This window comes from Mustela putorius, unplaced genomic scaffold (genome assembly GCF_011764305.1).
Source record: "Mustela putorius furo isolate JIRA1106 unplaced genomic scaffold, ASM1176430v1.1 tig00003850_pilon_pilon_pilon, whole genome shotgun sequence".
In the NCBI taxonomy this organism is placed as follows: Eukaryota; Metazoa; Chordata; class Mammalia; order Carnivora; family Mustelidae; genus Mustela; species Mustela putorius.
In genome coordinates, this window is record NW_025422002.1 from 5,405,031 (window position 1) to 5,429,213 (window position 24,183).

The window sequence follows — 24,183 nt, forward strand, 5'->3', positions numbered from 1 at the left end:
ACCCCAGCACTTACTATAAAACCTGTGAAATTTAAATTAGCAATATTATTTACTACGGTAAAAGATGTTTTTCTGGAACACAGAGGATGTTGAGTTCATCATGATGACACTACCATGTGCTTTTAGGGTATCTCAACTTTCCCATCATTTTCTACTATTGCATAGCAGTAGGACTGTCTTCACAACTTTTTAGAGCATGTACCCAGAATAGAGTATCATCCTGTGAAATCCCCTCTGTGCTTTTCTTGCTAACCTGCAAGCATGAAGTTCCCACCATTTGGCATTCATTCGATGGTAACACAACATAGCAAGCCACTGACACAGCAATGGAGCAATGCTCAGGTTGGCGGCAGTTTACCATCTGATCCAGGACACGCTTATTAATTTTTTAATTATTTAAATGACACAGTTAAAATAGATACAGAGATCAGTCCCGACAGTTTGCTAATGGTCCTCAGTTGAAGCACACCGCGTCGTCCTGGTCATGGCAACACACCCCAAAGTGGGGTCTGCAGACTCCTTGTTACACGTTTGTGACCTTAGAAGTTCAGAGCACAGGAGTAATCACTGGGACATTTTTATAGTGACTTGATGGCTACAGCCACGTGTGGGATCAGGGGACCTGGTACCGACTACCTCATCAGTTAGCCGTGAAGTGGAAGTAAATGCAACTAGTCCTTTGGTAGGCACTGAATTACAGCATCTTCCATAAAAGATAAACGCCTGATTTTGGACAAACACAACTGTGTGCAGTCCTCCGCCCATAGACGAGACCCAGCAGAAGAGCACTAAAACCCAGGAGTCGGGAATCTGGAGAAAAAAGCTAGGTCCTGTCACTGTGGGAGGGTAGGGACCTTGGCTTAAAATCGGACAGTGGTGAGATCTTCATTGTCCCTTCACCTTACAATGTAGCGGAAGTTAAAACAAGATTGCGTTGTTAGGGGGGCTTGTTAAAACTCAAGCCCCCCGAGGCTGCTGTGGGGTGAGAACTCTGACTGGTGGGTGTGTCTGGGTCCAAGCACGTGAGAGAAGGGCCTCTGTGGCTCATCTGGCCTTCCCCCTTCCTTGTGCTCCTTTAGTGAGGAGAACACCCCCCTGGACTTGGACGACCACGGCGGCAGAACCTTCCTCCGAGTCTTGCTGCATTTGACGATGCACGACTACCCACCCCTGGTCTCAGGAGCGCTGCAGCTCCTCTTCCGGCACTTCAGTCAGAGGCAGGAGGTCCTGCAGGCCTTCAAACAGGTAGCCGGGGTTGCTGTTTGTGTGTTGTTACTGCTTTTCACGTGACTTTTCGAGAGGCTGCTGTCGCCGCTGACCCGTTGCTTTTGTTCAGGTCCAGCTGCTTGTTACCAGCCAAGATGTGGACAACTACAAACAGATCAAACAAGACTTGGACCAGCTGAGATCCATCGTGGAAAAATCAGAGCTCTGGGTGTACAAAGGGCAGGGCCCTGATGAGGCCATGGATGGTGCCTCTGGTGAAAATGAACATAAGAAAACAGAGGTGGGTGAGATGAGGCTCACACTGTCCTTGCAGATGGATGGGCTCCTCAACAACGGGGTACCCTCCTCTGGCTTTAGGAAAAAGCGCAGATTGTGGGTTGAGCGTTATTCACAAGAGATTAGCTTATTAAGTAGCCACAGTAACAGCCATTCTCCTAGGAAATAAGCTGCAAAATGGAAGTTTAGCTACTTCTTCTGTGTCACCTTGGACTGTGGGGAGTAGACTTTGTTGCGAGAGGATGAGCTCCAGCTTTCCCAGCAGACCCACCTGGGAAAGAACCTGTTCTCAGGAGGCTGCCCCCCACCCCAATCCTCTCCCACATCAGTGAAATCACATCAATCTGAATGAGTTGGGCTGAAACCCAGCACGACGATAGGAAAACTGCCAAATTCTCATTGCTTCCTAAATGCCGATGCCAAGCCGAATGAACAAATTATTGCCCAAGGGCCAAACAAACCGCACTTACGTTTATTTTGGTCTCTAGGATGGGAATAACAAGTCACAAAAGCATGAGAGCACCAGCAGCTACAACTACAGGGTGGTAAAAGAGGTAAGTGGCCCTCCTGCCTGCTTTCCAATCTCCTAGGAGCTACGGTCTGTGATAGTGAGGTTGAAGGTGCAAACACTTAGGCTTTTTCCTTCATGTAAAGTTTCACAGGGCGAAAGAAGCTTGCAGAGGTTACATACATGGGTTTTAAGGTCAGATCTTGGTTCGAATCATCCTCTGCCGCTTTTTTTTTTTTTTTTTTTTTTACTTATCCTCAGTTTTCTCACTTTTGATTGATGCAGCTAACACGTGTATTTCTGAGGGGTTATAACTGACCAGAGGATTAATTGATAAAACCATCAGAATTCCATCTCAGCGGCTGGCACATAGTGTCCACCTGAGGGCTCTAGCTCTTTAGAGATCTTTGCATAAGGTGGTTCAAAGTTGGGAGGTTGGGAGCTTTGTGGGTTTTTTACCCACAGAGCACACTCTTCTCGAGTCCCTGGCAATGATGCTGAGTCTCATCATTTTAGGAGATCTTTCTGAAATTATCCCACTTTGGGTTGAAGCCTTAATCCACTGCATCCTCTGGAAGGGCATGTTCTTAGCCACATGGAGATTCAGCTTCATATGATTAACAATAATACTGCGTATTAGAACACGATCTCCCTCATTTTGGGTGTTTTAATATGCTGTGATCACTTCTGCCTCCCTGCCCATGACCAGCACCTACGGTTTTTTTTTTTCTCAGTTGTGCTTTCTAGTTTTTGGAGGTTGATTTCTTTCATTTTGTCTGGCTTTATTGAGGCATAATTGACCCAAAACAAAAATTATAATCTCACTAAAACATGACATGCCATAATTGGATAGATATACTCTGTGGGATGATGACCACAATCAAGTCCATTAACATATGCATCACCTCACAGAGTAAGCTCTTTGGAGGCGGTGAGAACACTTAGGATTTGCTTCAGCAAATTTCGCATGTACATACACCGTTATTGCCTGTTGTCACCGTGTTGGACCCTGGAGCTCACAGCTGAGGTTTGGTCAGAGGTACAAACTTGGGATCTCTCTCTCGGATAGATTCTGATCCGCCTCAGCAAACTCTGTGTCCAGGAGAGCGCGTCCGTGAGGAAAAGCAGGAAGCAGCAGCAGCGGCTTCTGCGGAACATGGGCGCGCATGCCGTGGTGCTGGAGCTGCTGCAGATCCCCTATGAGAAGGTGAGCCAGTCCCCCTCCCCAGAGGGCGGCGGGTCCCCATGTTTTCCTCAGCCCTTATCGCTTGGTGGTGTTGGTGAAGACATGAAGCCGATGTGATGAGCTGAGTGTGAGGCGCTTGTAGGTCACTCGTATGAAACTAACAGCTTCATAAAGTGAAATCACCCGTAACCTGCCTCCAGTTCTTAGATTCTAGGCAGGAGCCCGTTGATTCTCGCCTTGCTCCCACACCACGCTGGATGTGAAGGTTGGCTAGACGGAGCTCTGCGCACGGGCTTGTGCTCTCCAGCATCCTCTGCAAATGCCCTGCAGGCAGTTTAAGCCCTACAGGTTTCTAAATGCATGTGGGAACGTGGGGCTTGCCCACTTTGGAGGTCCTCAGTAGCGTGCTGACATCTGGCCAAGTATTTGGGTCTATCGTATATGTTGCTCTAAGTCCTCTTTCTCTCATGAGAAGTTATACGCTCTGTCCCATCCTTTCATGCCAGCATTTGTCATTGACAGTGATAGGATTTAGGGAAGCAGGGTAATGGTGCTTGGCACTGTGCAGCCTGACAGGGCATTTGTGAAAGCCCTGTCCCTTCGCTTCCACAATCCAGTGCCATTGTCATGGTGTTCCCACTTGACAGATGAGGAGACTGAGGCTTGGGGAAGTTTAGAGCCCGAGGGCGTGGACTTCTGCCTCTTGATTTTACCAGTGACTGCCAGAAAACCTTGCTGGCATTGAGTTGCCTGAAGAAGCCTCACTGCTTGTGCTCGCCGGGGGCTGCACTAGGTCCTTTTGTTCACTCGTTCACTTGATCTCCTTAAGACAGTGCATGAGACAGGTCATACTTTTCGGAGCCCCACTTTAGATGAAAAGACTGTCACCAGAGGTTCGATACATTCCCTCCATAGTGCAGCAACATGACAGAGCCAGCACTGCTCAGTTGTGGGGCCCAGATCTTGTTTGCTGCACCAGCTGCCTGTGCTCAAGGAAGTTCTTGGCAGAGGCCACCACCACAGTCACGGGGGCCACAGGATTCAGGCTCATCAACCTTTCAGTAGCCACCTATAAGGTGTAAGCTTAATCCCTCCAAGAGGTCAGGAACTTAACTAACCTGACATTAGCACAAGTGTGCATGTCATCCTCATTTGACTGGCATTTAGGCTAGAACCAGCAAGCTGATTTACCTTGCTGTGCGTACAGAGTATGAGGAGGTAATTTGCTGGCCTTGTCTTTGCCTCCTAATATCCTCAGTTTCCTTGAAAACATACATGCCTTCGTAGAGTAGTGTTAATGGAAAAAAAACAGGTAACCTGATATGGTTGGAATTGGTGGGAAAACATTGTGTGTGTGTGTGTGTGTGTGTGTGTGTGTGTTACTCCATGAGTGCAGATATCCCAGTGTGGGAGAACAGTGGAGGAATTCCTACAGATGCGCTCTTGTTATGTGATGTCTTTAGAGCTTACCTGCCTTGTAAAAATCCATTTCAAATGATGAAGTTTTTAGTTTCTGTGAGCCCCAGCAGATTCTCCTTTTAGCAAAGAAGTGAAAGAGTGCAGGACTGTTTGAGGTTACGGCTGCCGGCCAGCAGTGTCTCTCTGTCCCAAGGCCTCTGATTTCTTAGAGCTGGAAGGCATGCCACTTTCTCTGTTAATGAGAGACAAACGGTAATATCCACTCTGTTGTATGGGACTCCTCTTAACCTTGCCCATTTTTGATTGTTAAAGCTGGTAGCTCAGATTCCTTCTGTAAGTTGTTCTGCCCAGATGTGTCCTGTTTTCTCCCAGGATTATTATCTAGATCAGGGGGAGCCAACTGCAGACATGAACCAAATCCAGCCCACCACCTGTTTTTATACAGCATATTAGCTAAGAATGATTGTCTATTTTTCAATAGTTACATTCTTAGTGGTACCTGCAAAATGTTCTCTCTTTTGCTTTTTGACCCACAAAACCCAAAGTATCTGTCTGACCCCTGGTCTAGACCAGAACCAGTAGCTAACGTTGATGGTGTGATAACTGTCTCAGCACTTGACATGGATTTTGCACTGAATCTTCATGACAACCATACGAAGTGTGCATTTTTGTTGCCTCCATTTCACAGAGGAGGAGACGAAGACCCTGAATGCTTAAGTACATGGCTAGGGAGTGGTAGATCTGCATAAGCCCTAAGCAGTCAGGTTTTAGGGCTTGCCTTCTTAACTGTTAGGCTCCTGGCTGCTCGAAAGAGGTCATATAAGTGAGACGACTTAGGGAGGTTACTGTTGACTGTACAAATAAGACGGATGATTCCATTTCATTCTCCTTCATTTTTATTATATTAAAGGTTGGTTTGTTTAGAATTGGGTAGAATGGCAGTAGGGTGTAATCAGTTGTCTTATCACGGGGCATCTAATGCTTAAAGAACACCGAGTGTGTGTTTTTACGGTAGGAAATGAGAATCACATAATCAGCTGTGTGAAGTGCCTGGGGCAGGTATTATCCCCATTTTGCAGGTGGGAAAACTAACTCTTGGGTTAAATGCTGAGGCTGAGGTGACAAGGACAGGATTACGGCAGGTGTATTTGCCCAAGTTTATAATCTAAAGAGATTTCTACTCTGACATGTTCTCTCCTGCCAAGAGCTCTAATGCATGCTTACGTTCGGCAGATGAAACAGGGTGAGCCCGAGAGCTGGGGCGGTGTGGGTTCACCAGCAGTGACGCAGTAGGCTGTTGCTGTGCTGTCACTCTGCTCTCAGGATTGGGGGTGCGTTCAGAAATTTGGGGCATTGTTAGAAATGGCTTCCACTCTGTATTCTACTCTTCCCAAATAAATTCTTTTTGTGTCTGCTTGTGGCTAGTGGCAGAGAACGTAGGACAGTAGAATTAGTTACAGGCTTCTTTGCAGTGTCATCAGTGCAGCACCCCCGTATTTTCACACAAACAGGCCTTCAGCGTGTCATAGAACTGGGTCTCCTGGCGGAAAGGTAGGTGCTGTCACCTGCTGACCTTTTGTCCACAGCGTAGCCCTGTTTTCAACCTATTATTCATCTGCCTCCTTCCACACAGGCTGAAGATACCAAGATGCAGGAGATAATGAGGCTGGCTCACGAATTCCTGCAGAATTTCTGTGCAGGCAACCAGCAGAATCAAGCCTTGCTACACAAACACATAAACCTGTTTCTCAACCCAGGGGTAAGACCTCAGGCATGTCTGGAAATCTGTGAGGGGAGGGCAGGAAGCAGTAAGAGGAACAACTTGTTCTTTTGCTGTGGTGACCACAGGGACTTGTTATAATGCGACATTCATTCTAAAAGGAACATTTGGACCAACTCTCGGGAGGACATAAACACTCCCCATCTTTTTAGGGGAGAAAGCAGGGAAAGGGAGGAGGAAGTGATAGGGTAAGGTAAGATATATTTTTTTCCTAACATTCTTTATTACATCAAATTTTAGCCCTAGAGAGTTGCTGATTGTCAGTCTCTAGCCACATCCTCCTGAGGTCATGCATAAAGTTTTCTGTGTACATAATACATTAGATATATACAAATACATGGTTTATTCATATAAAACATAACTGTCCTATCTTAGTTTGTCAGATATGTTTTGAAAGTATGTATTGTGCAGTTTTTTAAAGAAAAATGGTGACGTACTCTATAGTTTGCATTTTGCTTTTTTCACTTAATACTATGGCTGTTTTTGCAAGTCATAGCCACATAAATTTTTCTCATTTTTGATGAGAAGTTGTGATGGCTACATGGTGTTCCATAGTATGGCTGTAACATTTTAAAAACCATTTATCATATTAGTGGACATTGAGGCAATGTCTAATTCTTGACTTTGTAAATAATTCTACAAAGGATATCCTTGTAAATACACGCACACTCACTCGTTCATTAGTACCCCTAGAGCTTTGGAGGAGAAGACTGGAAGGTTGAGGGGTAATACTTCCTCTTTGTTATGTATGGGGAAAGAAAGGAAAAAGGATAAAAAGTTTAGAGCCCCCTACCTCACACCAAACATAAAACTTGACTGGGTAAAAAATAGAAAATAAATTTTCTAGAAGATAACACGAAAATATCTTGATGACCTAGTGGAAAGTGAAATTTTCTTACATAGGATACAAGCAGCATTAATTACAAAGGAAAATATCAGTAAACCAGACTTCTTTAAAAACTTCTATTCACCAAATGACATTATTAAGATCCTCCAGAGGCAAACCAGAGACAGGGAGAGGACATTTGCATTACATGTGTCCAATAAAGAATTCCTATCTAGAATATATAACCAACTCAAAAAAAGTCCATAAGGAAAAGGGCAACCCATTTTTTAAAATTATTTTTATTAGCATATAATGTATTATATGCCCGGGGTACAGGTCTGTGAATCATCAGGCTTAAACATTTCACCACACTCACATACCCTCCCCAATGTCCATAATCCAAAGGATGACCTATTTTAAAAATAAGGTTAAAAAAAAGTTTATAATGAAATCATCCATAGAAGAAATCCCGATAGCCAGTAAATGGGGCAAAGTGATCATCAGAGAAGTGTAAATTAGCTAAGATTTGCACAACAAAGTATGACAAAAACCAAAGAGACCAACAACACTGTAACCCAACTTGGGTATGGAAAAGCTCTAGTGTAGAATGGAAATTGTTAACATCTTTTGAAAGCTGTTGGCAAGTTCTGTCTCAAGCCAAACGCTTGTACTTCGCAACCCAGCAATTCTACTCTTGGGTGGAAACCCAACAAAAATGCACGTATATTAAAGCTTAGCAGAAGACACGTTCTGGAATGCTCAGAGCAGCACTATTGGTGCTAAGAGTAGTGTTACTACTTGGTACTGAAACTGGATCCGCCCCCAAATGCCCATCAGCAATAGAACAGAGAAGCACGTGGTGGTTTATCCAGGCCATGGAACTTCCATAGCAGTGACCACAAACAGACTACTGATACACACAACAGCATGTTGAGAGCGTTGCAGTTGGACTGTGAGTAAAAGAAACGAGACAGGAAGGGAGTACATGAGGCTTGACAGCGGGCAAAACTAATTTGTAGTTGCAGAAATCAAAATGAATTAAATGGCGGGGTGAGGCCTTTCGTTTCTGGACGTGGGTGCTGGGGTTTCCGCTGTAGTTCACTGAGCTGGAGACAAGTGATTCGTTTCCCTTTCCATGGGTTTATTACAACTTACAAAAGAAGGCAGTACAGAAGTGAGAAAGGAGAAAGGTGTCTTTGTGGGTTTCAACGCTTCTCTCTATGCATACTGCTAGACTCTCTTTCTCACTTGACTCCGCTCTGTCCACCTTTTGACCATTTCCCTGTGCTCCTGCCCTCACTCTTGTGCCAGATCCTGGAGGCGGTCACCATGCAGCACATCTTCATGAACAATTTCCAGCTCTGCAGTGAGATCAATGAGCGGGTTGTCCAGCATTTTGTTCACTGCATTGAGACCCATGGTCGAAACGTCCAGTACATAAAATTCTTGCAGACAATCGTCAAGGCAGAAGGGAAATTCATCAAAAAGTGCCAAGACATGGTCATGGCTGAGGTGACAGCTGTTTGTTTCTATATACCTTCATCTAGAGTTTCTGGCAAATTTTTAAATTCTTGCTCTCTGTACGAACTGGCACCCTCTCCTGGAGCCACATAAATGGACAAAACGTAATTGTGGTGTGTATTTGTGAGCTTAAATTGTATGTAGAAGTGAGAGTCTGATCTGACTTTTTCATAGCAGCATATCTATTTATTTTAAGGCATTTTGGCTCAGATTCTTCTGAGAGGAGAAAAAAATAGGAATATTGAACAAAAATTACAAAGAATAGAGATTAAATATAGATAGAAACCACTGAGCCAGAACAGCCTACATTCCTGTGGATTATATGACAGTTTCTTTAATTATTCGCTTAACTAGCTAGAAAAAATTGTTGCTTGCTGATTCACAAGAAGAAGCTGGTCAGTGGAATTGGGACAAAGTCCCACTGGGTTGTCTGTGGGCAGTCAGGGCCACATGGGATGCTGTCTGACCGGGAAGGCCCTCTGCCACACCTGTGTTCAAATAGACTCAGTTGAATCTTCCCACCTGTTGAAAAATAAAAATGAAATATCAAGTAAATCCATTTAACACTTGGATTTATAATTCCCATTTAATAAGAAACAGGGTTCCAGGGGAAGGTAGTGTAGTATGTTTAAAAGAATTGACTTGACCTGGGATGTGAGTGTAAGCTATACTACTTTATTGGCACAGTGACCTGATGACTTGCCAACCCTCAGTGTGCCTTCCTATAAAATGAAGGCACGGTGGTATTCAGCCAAGAAGCTGACATGCCAGCTCAGGGAAACCACGGTGACAATAGGAGCTAACATTATTGGAAGGCTGCCCTACTCTAGTCAAGGTTCTAAGCAATTTGCATATAATCATTTGTCTCATCTACAGGACGCAGCACCATGAGTTAGGTATCAATTTCGTCCTCAGTTTTATGGGCAAAACTGAGGCACAGGGAGGTTAGATCCATGTGGAATGTTGGTCATGGTATCTGGCACCTAATTAGAGCTGACAGAAGTGAGTTGTTATTACGCAGATATTATGGACTATATGTATTTTGACTTCTGTGCCAGCCCTTTATGGATCTTCTGTATTTCCTGAAATTGATTTACTATTAAGCGAACTAATGAGAAGCCACACACATAGTCCTGGGGGCAAGTTATAAGTAGGAATGCCCTGATACTTTGAAGCAGTATTGAAAGGAAGACATACCTTAGTAAGAAGTGGATAATTGATCATTGTGAAGAGAGGAGGCAGTATATGAAAGAGTTGTAAAACGGATACTACTTCTCAAGCATAAAAAAGATGGAAACTATTTTTTTTAAGGTTTTAGTTATTTATTTGACAGACAGAGATCACAAGTAGGCAGAGAGGCAGGCAGAGAGAGGAGGAAGAAGGCAGAGAGCCTGACATGAGGCTCGACCCCAGGACCCTGAGATCATGACCTGAGCTGAAGGCAGAGGCTTTAACCCACTGAGCCACCCAGGTGCCCCAATGGAAACATTTTTGAAAAGAAAAATCATAGCCTAAATATTAGGTTTGGAAATCCACATGCAAGCTTGCAATCTTCATTTCCACTGGGTACATGAATGTGGTTCTGCAGACTTTCTCTTCCCCTGGTAGTTTTGTTTAAGGCCACTGTCATATACCTGTATCTGTCGATTAAAGTGCTGCTGCTGCAGATTTTTAGTTATTGATTAATAGAAGTGAATGAAATTTAGATGAGTTTAGTAATAAAGGTGAGACTGGTTTTGGAAAGCAAAAGCTGACAAAGCAGCTCTCCTTCTCTGCAAGTAGATATTTTTTCAATGATGTCCCCACCTCCGCAAGCCTGTAATATAAACAAGCCCTGTTCTTTTTATAGCTGGTTAATTCGGGAGAAGACGTCCTCGTGTTCTACAACGACAGAGCCTCTTTCCAGACCCTGATCCAGATGATGAGGTCAGAGAGGGACCGGATGGACGAGAACAGCCCTCTCATGTATCACATCCACCTGGTGGAGCTCTTGGCCGTGTGCACTGAGGGCAAAAACGTCTACACGGAGATCAAGTGCAACTCCCTGCTCCCGCTGGATGACATCGTCCGCGTCGTGACCCACGAGGACTGCATCCCTGAGGTGAGTGAGCCTTTCTCATGCCTCTGTGTGTGGCGTGTGGAGCTGTTGCCGGCCCACACGAGACCTCACAGTGCTGAGACCTGCAGCTCATTTCATAGTGAGGTCTCAGTTGGTGGAAACAACATTTTCTTGAATGCTGATTTTGTGCATAAAGCTCGTCGGTGAGGGGATGTTAGTCTTTCCTGCTGTCTCCTTGAGAACCGTGGGAATCTGCTGCTATGCTTCTGTTCTTGGTAACTAATAACAGCCTGTTGAGCAAAGAGGATTCTTTGAATCCCCTTTGAATGAATGAATGAATGAAAAAATGAGATTGAATGGGTTGAGATATGGTTCATGGGCATGGAAGACCCGATTCTGCAAGTTTATTCTTTAAAATGAAAATCTGTATTATAACAATAATGACAATTATAAAATATTGAGGAACTACAGGTAAGCAATACGAAAATCTACCACCCATAATAAATAACAGTTTGATTTTGAAAATGATTCCTTCCAAGCTGTCCATTTTCTTGTTCATATATATTGGCTGGTAACAAAAATGACAGAAAAACATTGGATCATCCAGAATATAGTTTGGCTTTATATGTTTAAAATATATACTCTTAATTTTTATCTTAAACTAAATATACATATATTTGTATACAGTATATATAGTATGTATCATATATATGCTAGTATGTTTTTAGATAATTTTTTTGAGAAGTTCAAATAGCAGAGACTATAAAGGAGTAAACTATGAAAAGTCTTCTAATCTGCTCCCTCCCACCCCACAGAAAATCATTTATTATGTTCTTGTGCATCGTCTAGAATTCTGCATATAAACAAATATAAATATATGTTCTTCATTCCCCCATTTATTTAATTTTTTTAATACAAAAGGTGACATTCTGGATACACTGTTCTTCCTTTTGTATAAATTCATAAAGAGATTCCACATTCCTTTTTTATAGTTACATAAAAATTTTATTGTGTGGATGTTCTGTAATTGCCCTGCATGGCTGTTTAACAGGCTTATGAGACTATAATGAGATGATAATAACTGGTGATTCTCGTGAAGGAGGAAATGACAAGATTGCCTTTTTCTCACAGCCTTGTCTACTTAGACTTCTGGACTCTTATCTGATAGGTGAAAAGAGTGGTCTGACAGAGTTTTGATTTGCGTTTCTCTTATTCCATGTATACCAAATCAGTTTTTCATAGAAGTCTGTTTCCGTCTTCAGGTTAAAATTGCATACATTAACTTCCTTAATCACTGCTATGTGGATACGGAGGTGGAAATGAAGGAGATTTACACCAGCAATCACATGTGGAAATTGTTTGAGAATTTCCTTGTAGACATCTGCAGGGTAAGGCTCTCTGGAACTGAGCAGCAGAGCGCAAGTGTGTATGTACAAGTGTGTCTGGACATCCTTATGCAGGCGTAAGAAAAATAGCCACATAATTTCAACTCATTAATGTGTGGCACAGGGAGGCAGATGTGTTTCTTGGCCTCGCATATGTCTCATTACTTTCTACCTTTTACTCCTAACAGAGAATAGATTTTATGTGTCATGTGTCAAGGAAGATGGATCATTTCTGCTTTTCACTTCATCCTTTATGGATTGATCTGTGAATAATAATCTGAGACATGGGGCATCTGGGTGGCTCACTGGGTTAAGCCTCTGCCTTTGGCTCAGATCATGGTCTTAGGGTCCTGGATCGAGCTCCACATCAGACTCTCTGCTCAGTGGGGAGCCTGCTTCCTCTTCTCTGTCTGCCTGCCTCTCTGCCTGCTTATGATCTCTCGCTCTCTGTCCAATAAATAAATAAAATCTTTTTTTTAAAATCTGAGACATAATACAATCAGATTTAAAAGTTTTCTTTTCCTTGACACTATGTCTCCTTGAAGGACACTGTCCTAAGCTTGAGCATTTCTCTCCTTCCATCTGGTGTCGAGGATCCTGCGAAGCACTTCCCTTTGGATCTGCTTTCCTGACCAGCCATTGAACTGGGCTTCATACTCTTGATTTGGTTTTGCTTGAAGCTTAACATTAATCTTAAGGCTGCAAGACCTACAGCCTGACAAGGCACACCATAGATACACTAGAAGTTTTGTGATGGTGGATTTAGGGGAGAGGTGGTGGCAACCAAGAGAGAATAATTGTAAGATGAACCTTAATTTCGGATACGTGTTGAAAAGAAAAGTGCACTCTAGAGTCCTAGACTATGATAATTTCTGCTTGAATGTAGAGTTATCAGTGTAAGACAAGGAACCTATAGGAACTTGTTTTCTTCCCAATTGAGGACTTTATTTAATAGTACTCAGGTATTGGTATCACAGACATATATATATTTTTTAAATGTCAAATTCCTCCTAGTCTCTTTTAATCCCATAAATCTGGGTTTTAGAGATTGGAAAGAAAAACATGTTTTGTTTTATTTTTATTTTATGCTTAAAAAAATTTTTTTTTAAAAAAATAGACTATATCCAGTGTGGAGCCCAATGTGGGGCTTGAACTCATGACCCTGAGAGCAAGACCTGAGTGGAGTCAAGAGTCAGAGGCTTTACAGACTGAGCCACCCAGGGACCCCTGCTTTGTTTTTTTGTTTTTTTGTTTTTTCTTTTTTTCTTTCTTTCTTTTTTTGAATCAGGCTGAGCAAAGTTTTCCATAAAGGACCAGATATTAAAACATTCAGCTTGGTGAGCCATCTGTTCTGTATCACAACTCTGCCTTGGTAGTTTGAAAGCAGCCATGACAATATGTATACATGTGGGCATGGCTGTGTTCCAATAAAACTTTATTTATAAAAGCAGCCACCAGCCCTTAATTTTGCTGACCTCTACATTACATTATTCAGAAATGTAAAATGAGTTGCTAATTTCATTTTCTGAATTTGTCTACAGACTGCTCAGCATTAAGCTTAGAACATGGTAGTTAGTTAATAAAACTTGATTCTTTTTTGCCCTTCATAAATTTTTATGAGTAATGTTAATGTCCCAAACTGTGTAAGTAACGAATTTGGTAATAAAACTTGATTTTTTAAAAAGATTATTTATTTATTTATTTATTGACAGACACAAGTAGGCAGAGAGACAGGCAGAGAGAGAGGAGGAAGCAGGCCCCCTGCCGAGCAGAGAGCCCGATGCGGGGCTCAATCCCAGGACCCTGGGGTCATGACCTGATCCAAAGGCAGAGGCTTTAACCCACTGATTTACAGCCCACTACTTTCAACAGCATTGCATATCCTTAACTTTTTAAAAATTGAAGTCTAGTTGACACACAATGTGACATTAGTTCCACTGTACAACATAGTGATGTGACAACTTTATATTAACTTTTCTACTGAATGAAAGAATGTGTGAAATTTTGTAGGTTTGGAGAGCATCACACACAATGGACCTCACTGATGTATTTGATTCTCTTGATTACATGGATAGGAAACCGTAGCTGACAAGAGATGAGTGGCTTCACCAGGAAGACAAATTTGCTTTTAGGGGACAGTATAGATAACTGTAGTGACTATGCCTTAAGCTGCCTTTTAAAGGTTTTAGATTTGCCACACATGGCTAGGAATTGGGAAGCAATGGCCCTCTAGGTGCCATCCCGGTTTTGTGTGTCTCTGTGTGATGTCTGAGTGGATTAGTGTCTCTTCCTGCATGATTTACTGTTGTTACTACTGTAATTCCTAAGAGGGAGACGTATCAATCTGCAAGCCCTTCCCTTTCATTTGTTAAGGGGGTAATCGGCAGTAGTGGCCCCAGATTTCTTAATCCTACCACTGACCTGCAGGTTTTGGTGCCATGTCTGAAACGTCCACTTGCCTTGCAGGCCTGTAACAACACCAGTGACCGGAAACACGCAGACTCCATTTTGGAGAAGTATGTTACTGAAATTGTCATGAGCATTGTCACCACTTTCTTCAGTTCTCCCTTCTCGGACCAGAGCACGACGCTGCAGGTAAGAAGGGCAAGGGCAGGGCATTCACAGCTGAACTTGGGCGGTGGCTGTCCGCCCGGATTTGGCAGTGAGCCGCTGTCCGTGAGCCATTCTGCAGAGCTTTCGGACAAGGTGCTTTTCCTGCTGTGGCGGGGGGGGGGGGTCCCTTGACTAAAGAAGCACCTAAGGATGTTGTCCTAAACCAGATGATTCTATTGATTGTTGATTTTTAGCCCCTTAAGATGCTTTTTCTTCCCCCTTCCTTCTTGTTGATTCCTCCCCTCTAATCTTAGAAGAAGGAGACGCAGCTTTCGGATAGGTGCTCCCCTGTTATTAATGCTTCTTAAAAACACATTTGGAGATCTCGATTCTATCTCCCAAATGTGCGCCTGGAGTTTACCCGACATGGTGAGGGGCTAGTGTGAGAAGTCGTGCAGCCAGCCAGGGGTGCTGCTGCATGGCCCGGCCCTGCGGGCGTATGCACACCTTCATGCGTGGCACTCCTGGGACTGTGTACCATCATGGCCCCGTGTCACGATTCCCACCAGGTCCAAAGGTAGGAATCCATGGATCTGGGAGATGATGTCATTCTTTGACTTGGAAAAAAATCATCCTTCTCTTTATAACGTAAATCTGGGTTAACCGCTGTGTGAGTCTTGCTGCAGGATAAAATCTAATCTTGGTCTCCAGCAGTCAGAAGAGAAATACCCTCCTTGTCGTAGGAGGAGATAGAGGCTGTCCTGGGGTTGATGGGTGGCCCAAGGTTGCTGGAGTATAGACATAATCCTAATGAAGGTAAATGCTCTAAGGGAAGGGTGACTCTTGGTCAGTGTAATATACCCTGATGCATTAATTAGATACTGCTATAGTTCATTAATATGCAAAGAGTTCATATGAGTCTAATACAGCCCATGAGGTAGATAATACTTTTCCCATTTCAGCTGTGTAAACTGAGGCTCAGAAAGTTTAATTACCGTGCTTAGTCAGGGTCACAGCCATTAGGTGGCATAATCATGATTTTAGCCTGCTTCTTTCTGATGCAAAAAGTTGAATTATAGAATTTTTTTATTGAGATACCTTTCCTTGGGACTACTGGTAACATTCTGTTTAATTAGAAATAGCTATAAAAGCTAGCAGTTAAGCGAAAGTATCCCAGAGTTGGTTAAGCAGCTGCCTTCGGCTCAGGTCATGATCCCAGCGTCCTGGAATTGAGTCCCGCATCGGGCTCCTTGCTCAGCAGGGAACCTGCTTCTCCCTCTGCCTCTGCCTGCCATTCTGTCTGCCTGTGCTCGCTCTCTCCCCCTCTCTCTCTCTGATAAATAAATAAAATCTTTTAAAAAAAAAATAACATTTAAAAAAAAAAAAAAGAAGGGTTGCCTTTCAAATGTCTGTACTTGTTCATGAGTAATTGGGGAGCAGAAACTGGTTGGATCCCAAGCACATGAGTTCCTAGAGACCAGAACATGCTCCTCACCAAGTACTATTACACAGAGAGCCAGCTAGGGAAGATGCTTTACTAAGATTAGACTTGCTTCTTTTGTAATTTCAAGTGACAATCACCACAGCAATGCCCATTCTCCTATAGATTGTGAAACAGTATTACAAAACCAAAATGTCAAAGTAAATCAGTCACATTAATTGGAAAACCATTAAACGGGAACTTGAGTTTTGGTTTTCTATTTTGGTCACTTCAGTCTCCTCATACTGCCTTACTCTGAAGCCAATTTTTGGACCGCCTAATAAGCCAGACTTGTCAGAGGGATGAATCTTCAATATAAATGTTATAAGTTCCTGGCAATACCCAGGTAGTCTATATATACTTAGAATACAAAGTCTAAAGTGGTTTTAGCTTTGTTTTTTAAGGGGTAGCTTATGAATTTCTAGGACATTTATTTTCAAGGAATATTATTTTTGGATCTCTCATAGTCTGTTTTATTTTGTTTATATGCTGAGAAGCATATGCCTCATTTCCCCAGCTAGATTTTTACTTCCTTCCTGGCTTCCTTCCTTGTTTATTTTTTGTTGTTGTTTGTTTGTTTGTTTCCTTCTTTTCATTCAGCCCAAACATGAGGAAGGGAAATGGTGAATTTGGGTTTGGCTGTGTTGCATTTATGTTGCCCGTGGAATGTCCAGGGAGCAGCTGGAACTATGGGATCCAGAGAGGAAGAATAGAATTTTGGAGGCTTTAGAGCGGGATAAAGCTGGTCTCAAATCCTCACTCTGTCCCTTACTGGCTCTGTGGACTTGCCTTGGCCACTGAACTTCCGAACCTCTTGGCTTGCATTTGAAGCAGAAATGTAGTATCCGCCATACAAGTTATTGTGAGCACAAGAAATAATGTTTTATGAAACATCTAGCATAATGCCTGGTGCGTAGGAGAGGCTTAGTGAATAAGAACTTGTGCTTTTCCCTGCTAGACTGTCAGCTACGGTAAGAAGGACGTGGTTATGTCTTAGGTGCCCAGTTGTCTGTGACCCTGCTCTGTCCCTGTGCCTCGCTTTGTGCTCGGAACCTAGTAGTTGCTGACTCATTGAATAAGTAAATGAATCGGTGAGACTCAGGAGAATGGAGTGGCAGAATCCAAATTTATACATTGGCTCCTTGAAGTCGTGGCCCAGAAAATGAAATGGTTTACTAGAAGGGACTGGGCACAGCACAAATAGTTAGAGACAAGATACTCCAGAAGCCAGAGGAAGGTTTTCACTTCACTCTGTCCGCACATAGGATAGGATTCAAGGAACAAGCAGGGCTTCAGGACCCAAGAACAGGGAGGATTATATGTAGAAGGTGTTGGGCAGCCATGAGGTCAAGTGAAGTGATGCCTAATGGAAGCTATTCTGGCCAATTCATTTTTTGTTTTTCCAGAGGTCAGAAGAACAGAGCCTAATAAACAGAGCCTAATAAACACTGGTTCCATTGAATTAATTTAGTCAAAGATACTTTTTGAATTTTGAATTCAGAGATACTCTTTGAATTTGGGTGTTGGGTTCTCATCACAACTCTAGCCAGTGGGGTGGATGTTGACTTCTCTGGGTCTTGGTGAGGGTTCAGTGAGAGGCAAAAAGCCCTTAGGCCTTGGCATGTGGCACAGAAAGTACTTCCTGAAGAAAGCAGTGAGATCCCGGTTTGCAGGTGACCTTGGTTGAAAGAGCACAAGTTGTTGGCGTCAGAGAGCTCTGACGTTGACTCACTGCTCTGCCACCACTTGTCCGTTCTTTGGTGAACTTTCTTTTAAGCTTTCTGGGCCTCCATTTTGTAGGTATAGCATTAAGGCAGTTTGTTTGCCACAGGATTGTTAGTTGAGTCCCCAAATGTGGCACCTAATAAGTGTAAGTTACCTGAACATTGTTCATAGAAGAGGTTCTGAATTTTTATTGACCTGTTGTACTTTCTTCTAATAGAGTTTCTTCCCCCTTACCACAGCACTTTCTGTTGTTTTTCTTCTATCTCAGAAACCTTTCTAGAGTTTTTTAATGCTTTTTTTCTTTGCTATATTAACTCCCACTGTGTTATGGAGGGGCTATGTAAGTCCTCTTTCCCCAGACTGAAATCCCATGGAGTAGCTCACTGGACACAGTGAAGTTTGCCTTGCAGTCAAAGCTACCATGACCCGGGTAGCTTTGGGTGGAGACCATAATATAACTTTGAAATGCATTCAGAAAGCACTGTCAAACTGAGGAAGTAAATGTTGGAGTTCTATTACTTTAATAAAAAGAGTACACATTTGTACGTCCTAGGAATAGATTCTACCATATCATTAACTCATCCGTAGTAAATGAATACTTCTAATGAGTAACCATCCGAACTGTCTGCTATTGATATCACTGAAGACACTGCTACAAATAAGTAAACATTCTTGGTGAGATCCACTCATCAATTTGTTTTTTCTGGTTAAAAGTAGAGGTTCTGCTTATAGGAAATAACATCTGGAAGGAACTTTGGGTTAATCTGCCTCAGTCCACTTATTTTATATATTTTATATTTTATATATTAGGTGAAGTTAAAGCTCAGAGACATGGATGGCTCAGTTGGGTTAAGCCTCTGCCTTTGGCTGAGGTCATGATCTCAGGGTTCTGGGATCTAGTCCCACATCAGGCTCTCTGCTCCGCGGGGAGCCTGCTTCCCCCCCCCCACCCCACCCCCCTGCCTATTTGTGAACTGTCCCTCTTTCAAAGCAATAAATAAAATATTAAGAAAAAAAAAAAGCTCAGCAACATGAGGTAATTTGCCTGACGTCATACTGCCTGTTGGTAACCAGACAGTAATACCAGTTTTCACATTAATTCCATGGTTTGTTCTTCTGGTCAGACTCAGTTGGCATCAAGTTTATAGATGCCCTTAAAATGCTTCTAATTTTTTTCTTCCTTAGGCTAGGCAACTTCTAGAATCCTGCCAATAACCGGTCACCCCCTTCTCACTCTTGCAAAGGGTCCATTACTCTTAACCCACCATTCAATGCAATGTCTGTTTCTGACGGGCATATCTGTGATCTGCAGAAACGTCATACTGCCTGTCTCTCGGCCTCTCTTACTTGCAGACTCGCCAGCCGGTCTTTGTGCAACTGCTGCAAGGCGTGTTCAGGGTTTACCACTGCAACTGGTTGATGCCGAGCCAAAAAGCCTCCGTGGAGAGCTGTATCCGGGTGCTCTCTGATGTAGGTAAGATATCGTGCAGTTTGGATTGAACATGATGAAAATGAACTCCCTGCCAGTACTAGAGACAGCCATTTCTCAAGCGCTTGTTATAGCTCTTCTGAAGTTCTGCATGCAGGATGTTGCAGAGGCAGAACTGGAATGGAAATCTTGATTGCTAACCCTTGCTTTCATCTACCAAGCCAGCATCTTCCAAAGTCAAGAGCCAGTAAGTCCCAAAGAAAGCTAGCCTTTGAAAAAGTAAGAGTGCATGGTTCAGTGTGAGGCAACTCTTGGCAAGTCCCAGGGCACACAAGCTAATTGAAGGCTCTGGGAAATCTCTCAGGCAAGAAATGAATTTGTTTACTCCAGTAAGTGTATTTGACCGTATGGAAACTTTCTTCCTATGAAGTACAAGCCCAGGGAACATCCTTTCTCAGAAATGGTGCACTGATCCCTTTTGACTCCATGATAAATGGTGCTCCATTCCCTCTTCCCCACCCCTTACTTGTCACCTCTCTGGCAGCTTTGAAAGGAAGTCTTAAAAATTACTGCTCCCTTCACCCGGACTTAAGCAGGCTCTATTTCTTGGCCCTGTTCCCCTTCATAAATGTTAAGCAAGGAGTTCCCCTGCGTGCCGAAATTTAAGAAGAGTTCTCTCCCTGTAGTAGCGATTTCCATCCCTTGAGAGCAGCAGCAGAAACAGGTGAGGTTCTCGGCACTGTTGAGTAGTTGCCCAGCAAATACAGATGCTGTCTCTAGGGTGACTTACCTGATGTCAGTCCTCCCATCCTGATTTCCTTGACTCTCACGTGGTAGGTGTTGGCATCTTTGTATTATCTACGCAGTTCTATTACATAATAAGAGATGAGGCTTTTGAAAGTGTGTACGTTATAGGGTCATGACGTGATACCCCAGAGCCAAGATTCTGAGGCAGTATCCCCAGAACTCACTATTCTGCCCTCAGAAGGTTATGCGTCATGAAGTTGTTGAGTAAAATTCAGGCAGGTTGCCCAGCTGACCAGGTCAGTGCTCATTAGGAAGATGAAATGTTTAAATTGGCTTGAAACTGACGAGAAAAGACAGAGGGAGGGGATGTCTTTTAAGTGGCAGGGCAGGAAAACAGCACAGCCCCCCAGGAATTCAGACATGTGCCTCTTGGGGAATGCCTCCTCCTGACTAAAATCACACCAAAGTTCACTGTTTTTTATGGTTTATCTTCAGAAGGGGGTATCTGGTGTACTTTATTTCTATCTGACTATATGCTGTGCAGCCTGGTTTTGTGTGTGTGTGTGTGTGTGTGTGTGTGTTTTTGTATTACTCTTATCTTCTTCCCCAAATTTCTCACTTGTTTTATTAAACTATTAAAATTCGTTGGCTGGCTGATGGTTCCTTAACCCACACTAGGTTTTTTTGTTTTTGTTTTTGTTTTTAATTGGATTTAAACAATTGCTTCTCAGATTGCTTCTTCCAGGGTGCTAGCTTTGTTTTTACAGTTAGATACAGGTAATATGGCACCTCTTCTTTGCTTCTGGTCATATGAACCATTAAAGATAGGCGGTTGTTGTCTTGTTTTTTGGAGGTTGTTGGATTTTCTGTATGGAAAAAAAAAGGATTGTTGGTCGTAGTTATTTTCCTTCTTTAATTACGCGTTTTATTTTGGATGAATTTTAGACATATAGGAAGGTTGCCAGGGGAACACACGAGTTCCCATATGCCCCTCACCCAGTTTCCCCTGCTGTCAACATCTTGCAACACCAGAATATTTTTGTCAAAACTACAAAACTGATATTGGCCCATTGCTATGAAATAAACTCCAGACTTGGCACCACTTTTTCCATCAATGTCCTTCATCTGTTCCAGGATTCAGTCTAGGGTCCCATGTTGCCTTTAGTTGTGATGCCTCTGTAGTCTCCTCTGGGCTGCAAAAGTACCTCGGACTTTCCTTGTTTTTTATGACAGTAACAGTCTTGAAGAGTGCTGGTCAGGTGTCCTGTAGAATATCCCTGCTGTGGGTTTGATTGTTCCTTTCCTCATGATTAGACTGGAGTTTAAGAGGGGAAGACACGAGCCTAAATGGAAAGAATAGCTTATGTTATTGTAAATATCATCATTTGTATTATGTTTGGCTTAAATTGGCATTTTGTAGATTGTTGTGTAGAATACCACTGATAGAGGATTTTTAGAAAAATAGCCAAATGAGTTCCCTGTCTTCATAATTCTTTACATATATGAACACAAGAGAGACCTTAGGATGCCAGTCATTGGGGAAACCCAATGAAGTTTAACTTTGACTTGCCCAAAGTTTGACCTTAGAACATGTTAATCCTCAGAGTTACTGCCCCCAAGAATTCACACTGAAAATTGCTGACCTAAGGATGGTCAAATTCATTTGAGCTCCTCAGCGTTCATACTCATTGCCATGCAAGTGACATGTTATGGCTCGGAAAAATCTGCCTGAAGGATGATGGGGGGAGTTAAGTCTGTCTTTGGGGCATCTCCTCCCCAAGTTGGAGTCTCACAAGTCATCTTTCTTCCCTGTAGCTAAGAGCCGGGCCATTGCTATTCCTGTGGACCTGGACAGCCAAGTCAACAACCTCTTTCTGAAGTCCCACAACATTGTACAGAAAACTGCCATGAACTGGCGGCTGACTGCCCGCAATGCGGCTCGCAGAGACTCTGTTCTGGCGGCTTCTAGAGACTACCGGAATATCATTGAGAGATTGCAGGTAATGCCTGACCCAGAGAGGAGTGAACCTGAACCAGGTCTAAGGTGGTTCCCACACAGCAGTGCTTCCATGAGCCAGAGAAAAACCAAGATGGACCATAGAGAGATGTTGGCATGTGAGTAGATAGTCAAGCACCGTAACAGACATAGGACCGAGAATGCAAAGCTACTTGGGAAGAGGAAAGCTCCTCACAAAGTCATGGTCTATAAAGGTTCATAGATGTACAGATTTCTTTATGTAGAATGGGGACTCTGCTCTTACCAGGAAGGAATATTTAAGTATTACATAAGGGTACTTAGAATAAGGGCATGAGGGCTCCATGTTTTTTTTTATTTTGTAAATCACCCTGGGATATTTAGCCTCTTGATTTAGCAGGTAAACTAGTGTGATAATGCCGAGAAAAGAGTTTTCTATCAGACTGAGCCAACTGAAAATAAAAATGTTCCTAAATTCTACCTGGATTGTACTTTTTTTTTTTAGCACCTAGGAAGAGAGCTGTCCCTTTATTAAGGGAAGAGTAGTGAGTATTAGGGGTATATGAAACACTTAAATATACATCTTAACATGAGCACCTTCCTTTAGCAAGCTCTTTAAGGGTGTCTCTTACAGGAAGTGCATGGGCCATTGTCGGAGATTCTCAGACACTTCAGATGGGCCTGCTGCAGTGGTTAAGGGCATGATCTCAGGCCAGCGCCTGCGGTCAAGTCCTGACGCCATTTCTTAGAAATGCTGTGTCCTCGGAAAGGTTACTTTATTGCTCTATGCTTTGGTTTTCCCATCTGTGAAGTAGGATAATAGTAACACCTACCTCAAGGGGTGGATGTAAGGATTACAAGGCTGGTAACCTGTTCCCATTATCGGAACACATTTGCTTGCTTAACAAATCACAACAGCCATTATTTCCTTCTTTTCTGCTGTCCTACCTAGGTTGGCTAGGCTCGCTAGCTCAGGGTCTTGAATGTAGTCGCAGTGAGAAGGCAGCTGCGGTTGGACTCATCTTGGAATCTTGCACATGTTTGGCCATTGATGTTGGGACCCCTCCAGCTGGAGTTGTGAGCTGAAGCATCTCCATGCAGTTTCCCCATGTGGTCGGTGCTTGCTTGCAGCATGGTGGCTGGGTCCCAAGATCAGCATCTCAGAGAGAGAAAGAGACAACAAAAGCTGTAATGACTTTAGGGCACACATAGCATCACTTTTGTCAAATTCTCTTGGTCAAGACACTCACAGGTGTCCACTGAGGTTCAAGAGAAGGGGACATAGACCACCATATGATGGGAAGAATGAATGTCAGTGATGCAGTGTGAGAAGAACGTGCAAGAGAAGATATATTGCAGTGGCCATTTTGGGAAAATACGGTTCATGTAAACGGCATAGGATAGAGCCTGGCGTGTAGTGAGCACCTGAAAGATGACAGCTGCTATTATGATTATTACTTTTACTGTCATTGCTGTTAGGACTGTAATAATGAATCTCTGTGAGGTTATATAACCAGCCTACAGATGCATTTATTAGCTCTCCTCATGGTGGGCACTAGAATGCAATGGTGATGAAAACCACAAATGAGTAGTGCTACGGAGAGCTGCTGAGGAACCTCATCTTGTCCAGAGCTGGCATGGTGATCCTAGGCTTTGCTGAGGAGTGATGTTTGAACCAAGATCAGAGGAATATAGGACTTACTTAAAGAAAGGAGTAGAAGGGAGGGTAATGCATATGAAAAGAACTTTTTATGGGACAGAATGTGATGCATTTGAAGACCAAAGGAAGGTTAGTGTGGCTGGAAGCCCATGGAGCTGGGGAAGTAGGAAGGTGTTCTTAGGTCAGGGAAAGAATTCCACCCTTCCTCTGACAGACCCAGTCTTGAAGGTAATTTAATTCAAATAGAGTGCTTCCTGACTCCACTGTATTTTTAAAGTGAAGGGATATTACAGACTCATAATTGTTTGAATGCACAGTATTTTTTACTGTTCAGACTAAATAAATTATCTGCAGCCAAACACACCAGTTCCCAGATTTATTATGCATATTCTTGAGGAATAAAATAAAATATGTAAGCCTAGCTAAT

General features: G+C 43.0%; 1 protein-coding gene across 9 annotated transcripts in view; it reads left to right on the forward strand.

The window, feature by feature from the left end:
* ITPR1 (inositol 1,4,5-trisphosphate receptor type 1) overlaps positions 1–24,183 on the forward strand; it is a 327,143-nt gene that overhangs the window by 172,155 nt on the left and 130,805 nt on the right. For all 9 annotated transcript variants that reach the window (XM_013054016.2, XM_004738411.3, XM_004738412.3 and 6 more), the window contains 11 exons: positions 1,080–1,245; positions 1,337–1,507; positions 1,992–2,057; positions 3,081–3,218; positions 6,250–6,375; positions 8,534–8,734; positions 10,593–10,844; positions 12,065–12,190; positions 14,654–14,782; positions 19,299–19,419; positions 21,937–22,121. In XM_013054016.2, the coding sequence (XP_012909470.1) occupies positions 1,080–1,245; positions 1,337–1,507; positions 1,992–2,057; positions 3,081–3,218; positions 6,250–6,375; positions 8,534–8,734; positions 10,593–10,844; positions 12,065–12,190; positions 14,654–14,782; positions 19,299–19,419; positions 21,937–22,121 (1,681 nt within the window). The remainder of the gene's footprint in view (positions 1–1,079; positions 1,246–1,336; positions 1,508–1,991; positions 2,058–3,080; positions 3,219–6,249; positions 6,376–8,533; positions 8,735–10,592; positions 10,845–12,064; positions 12,191–14,653; positions 14,783–19,298; positions 19,420–21,936; positions 22,122–24,183) is intronic.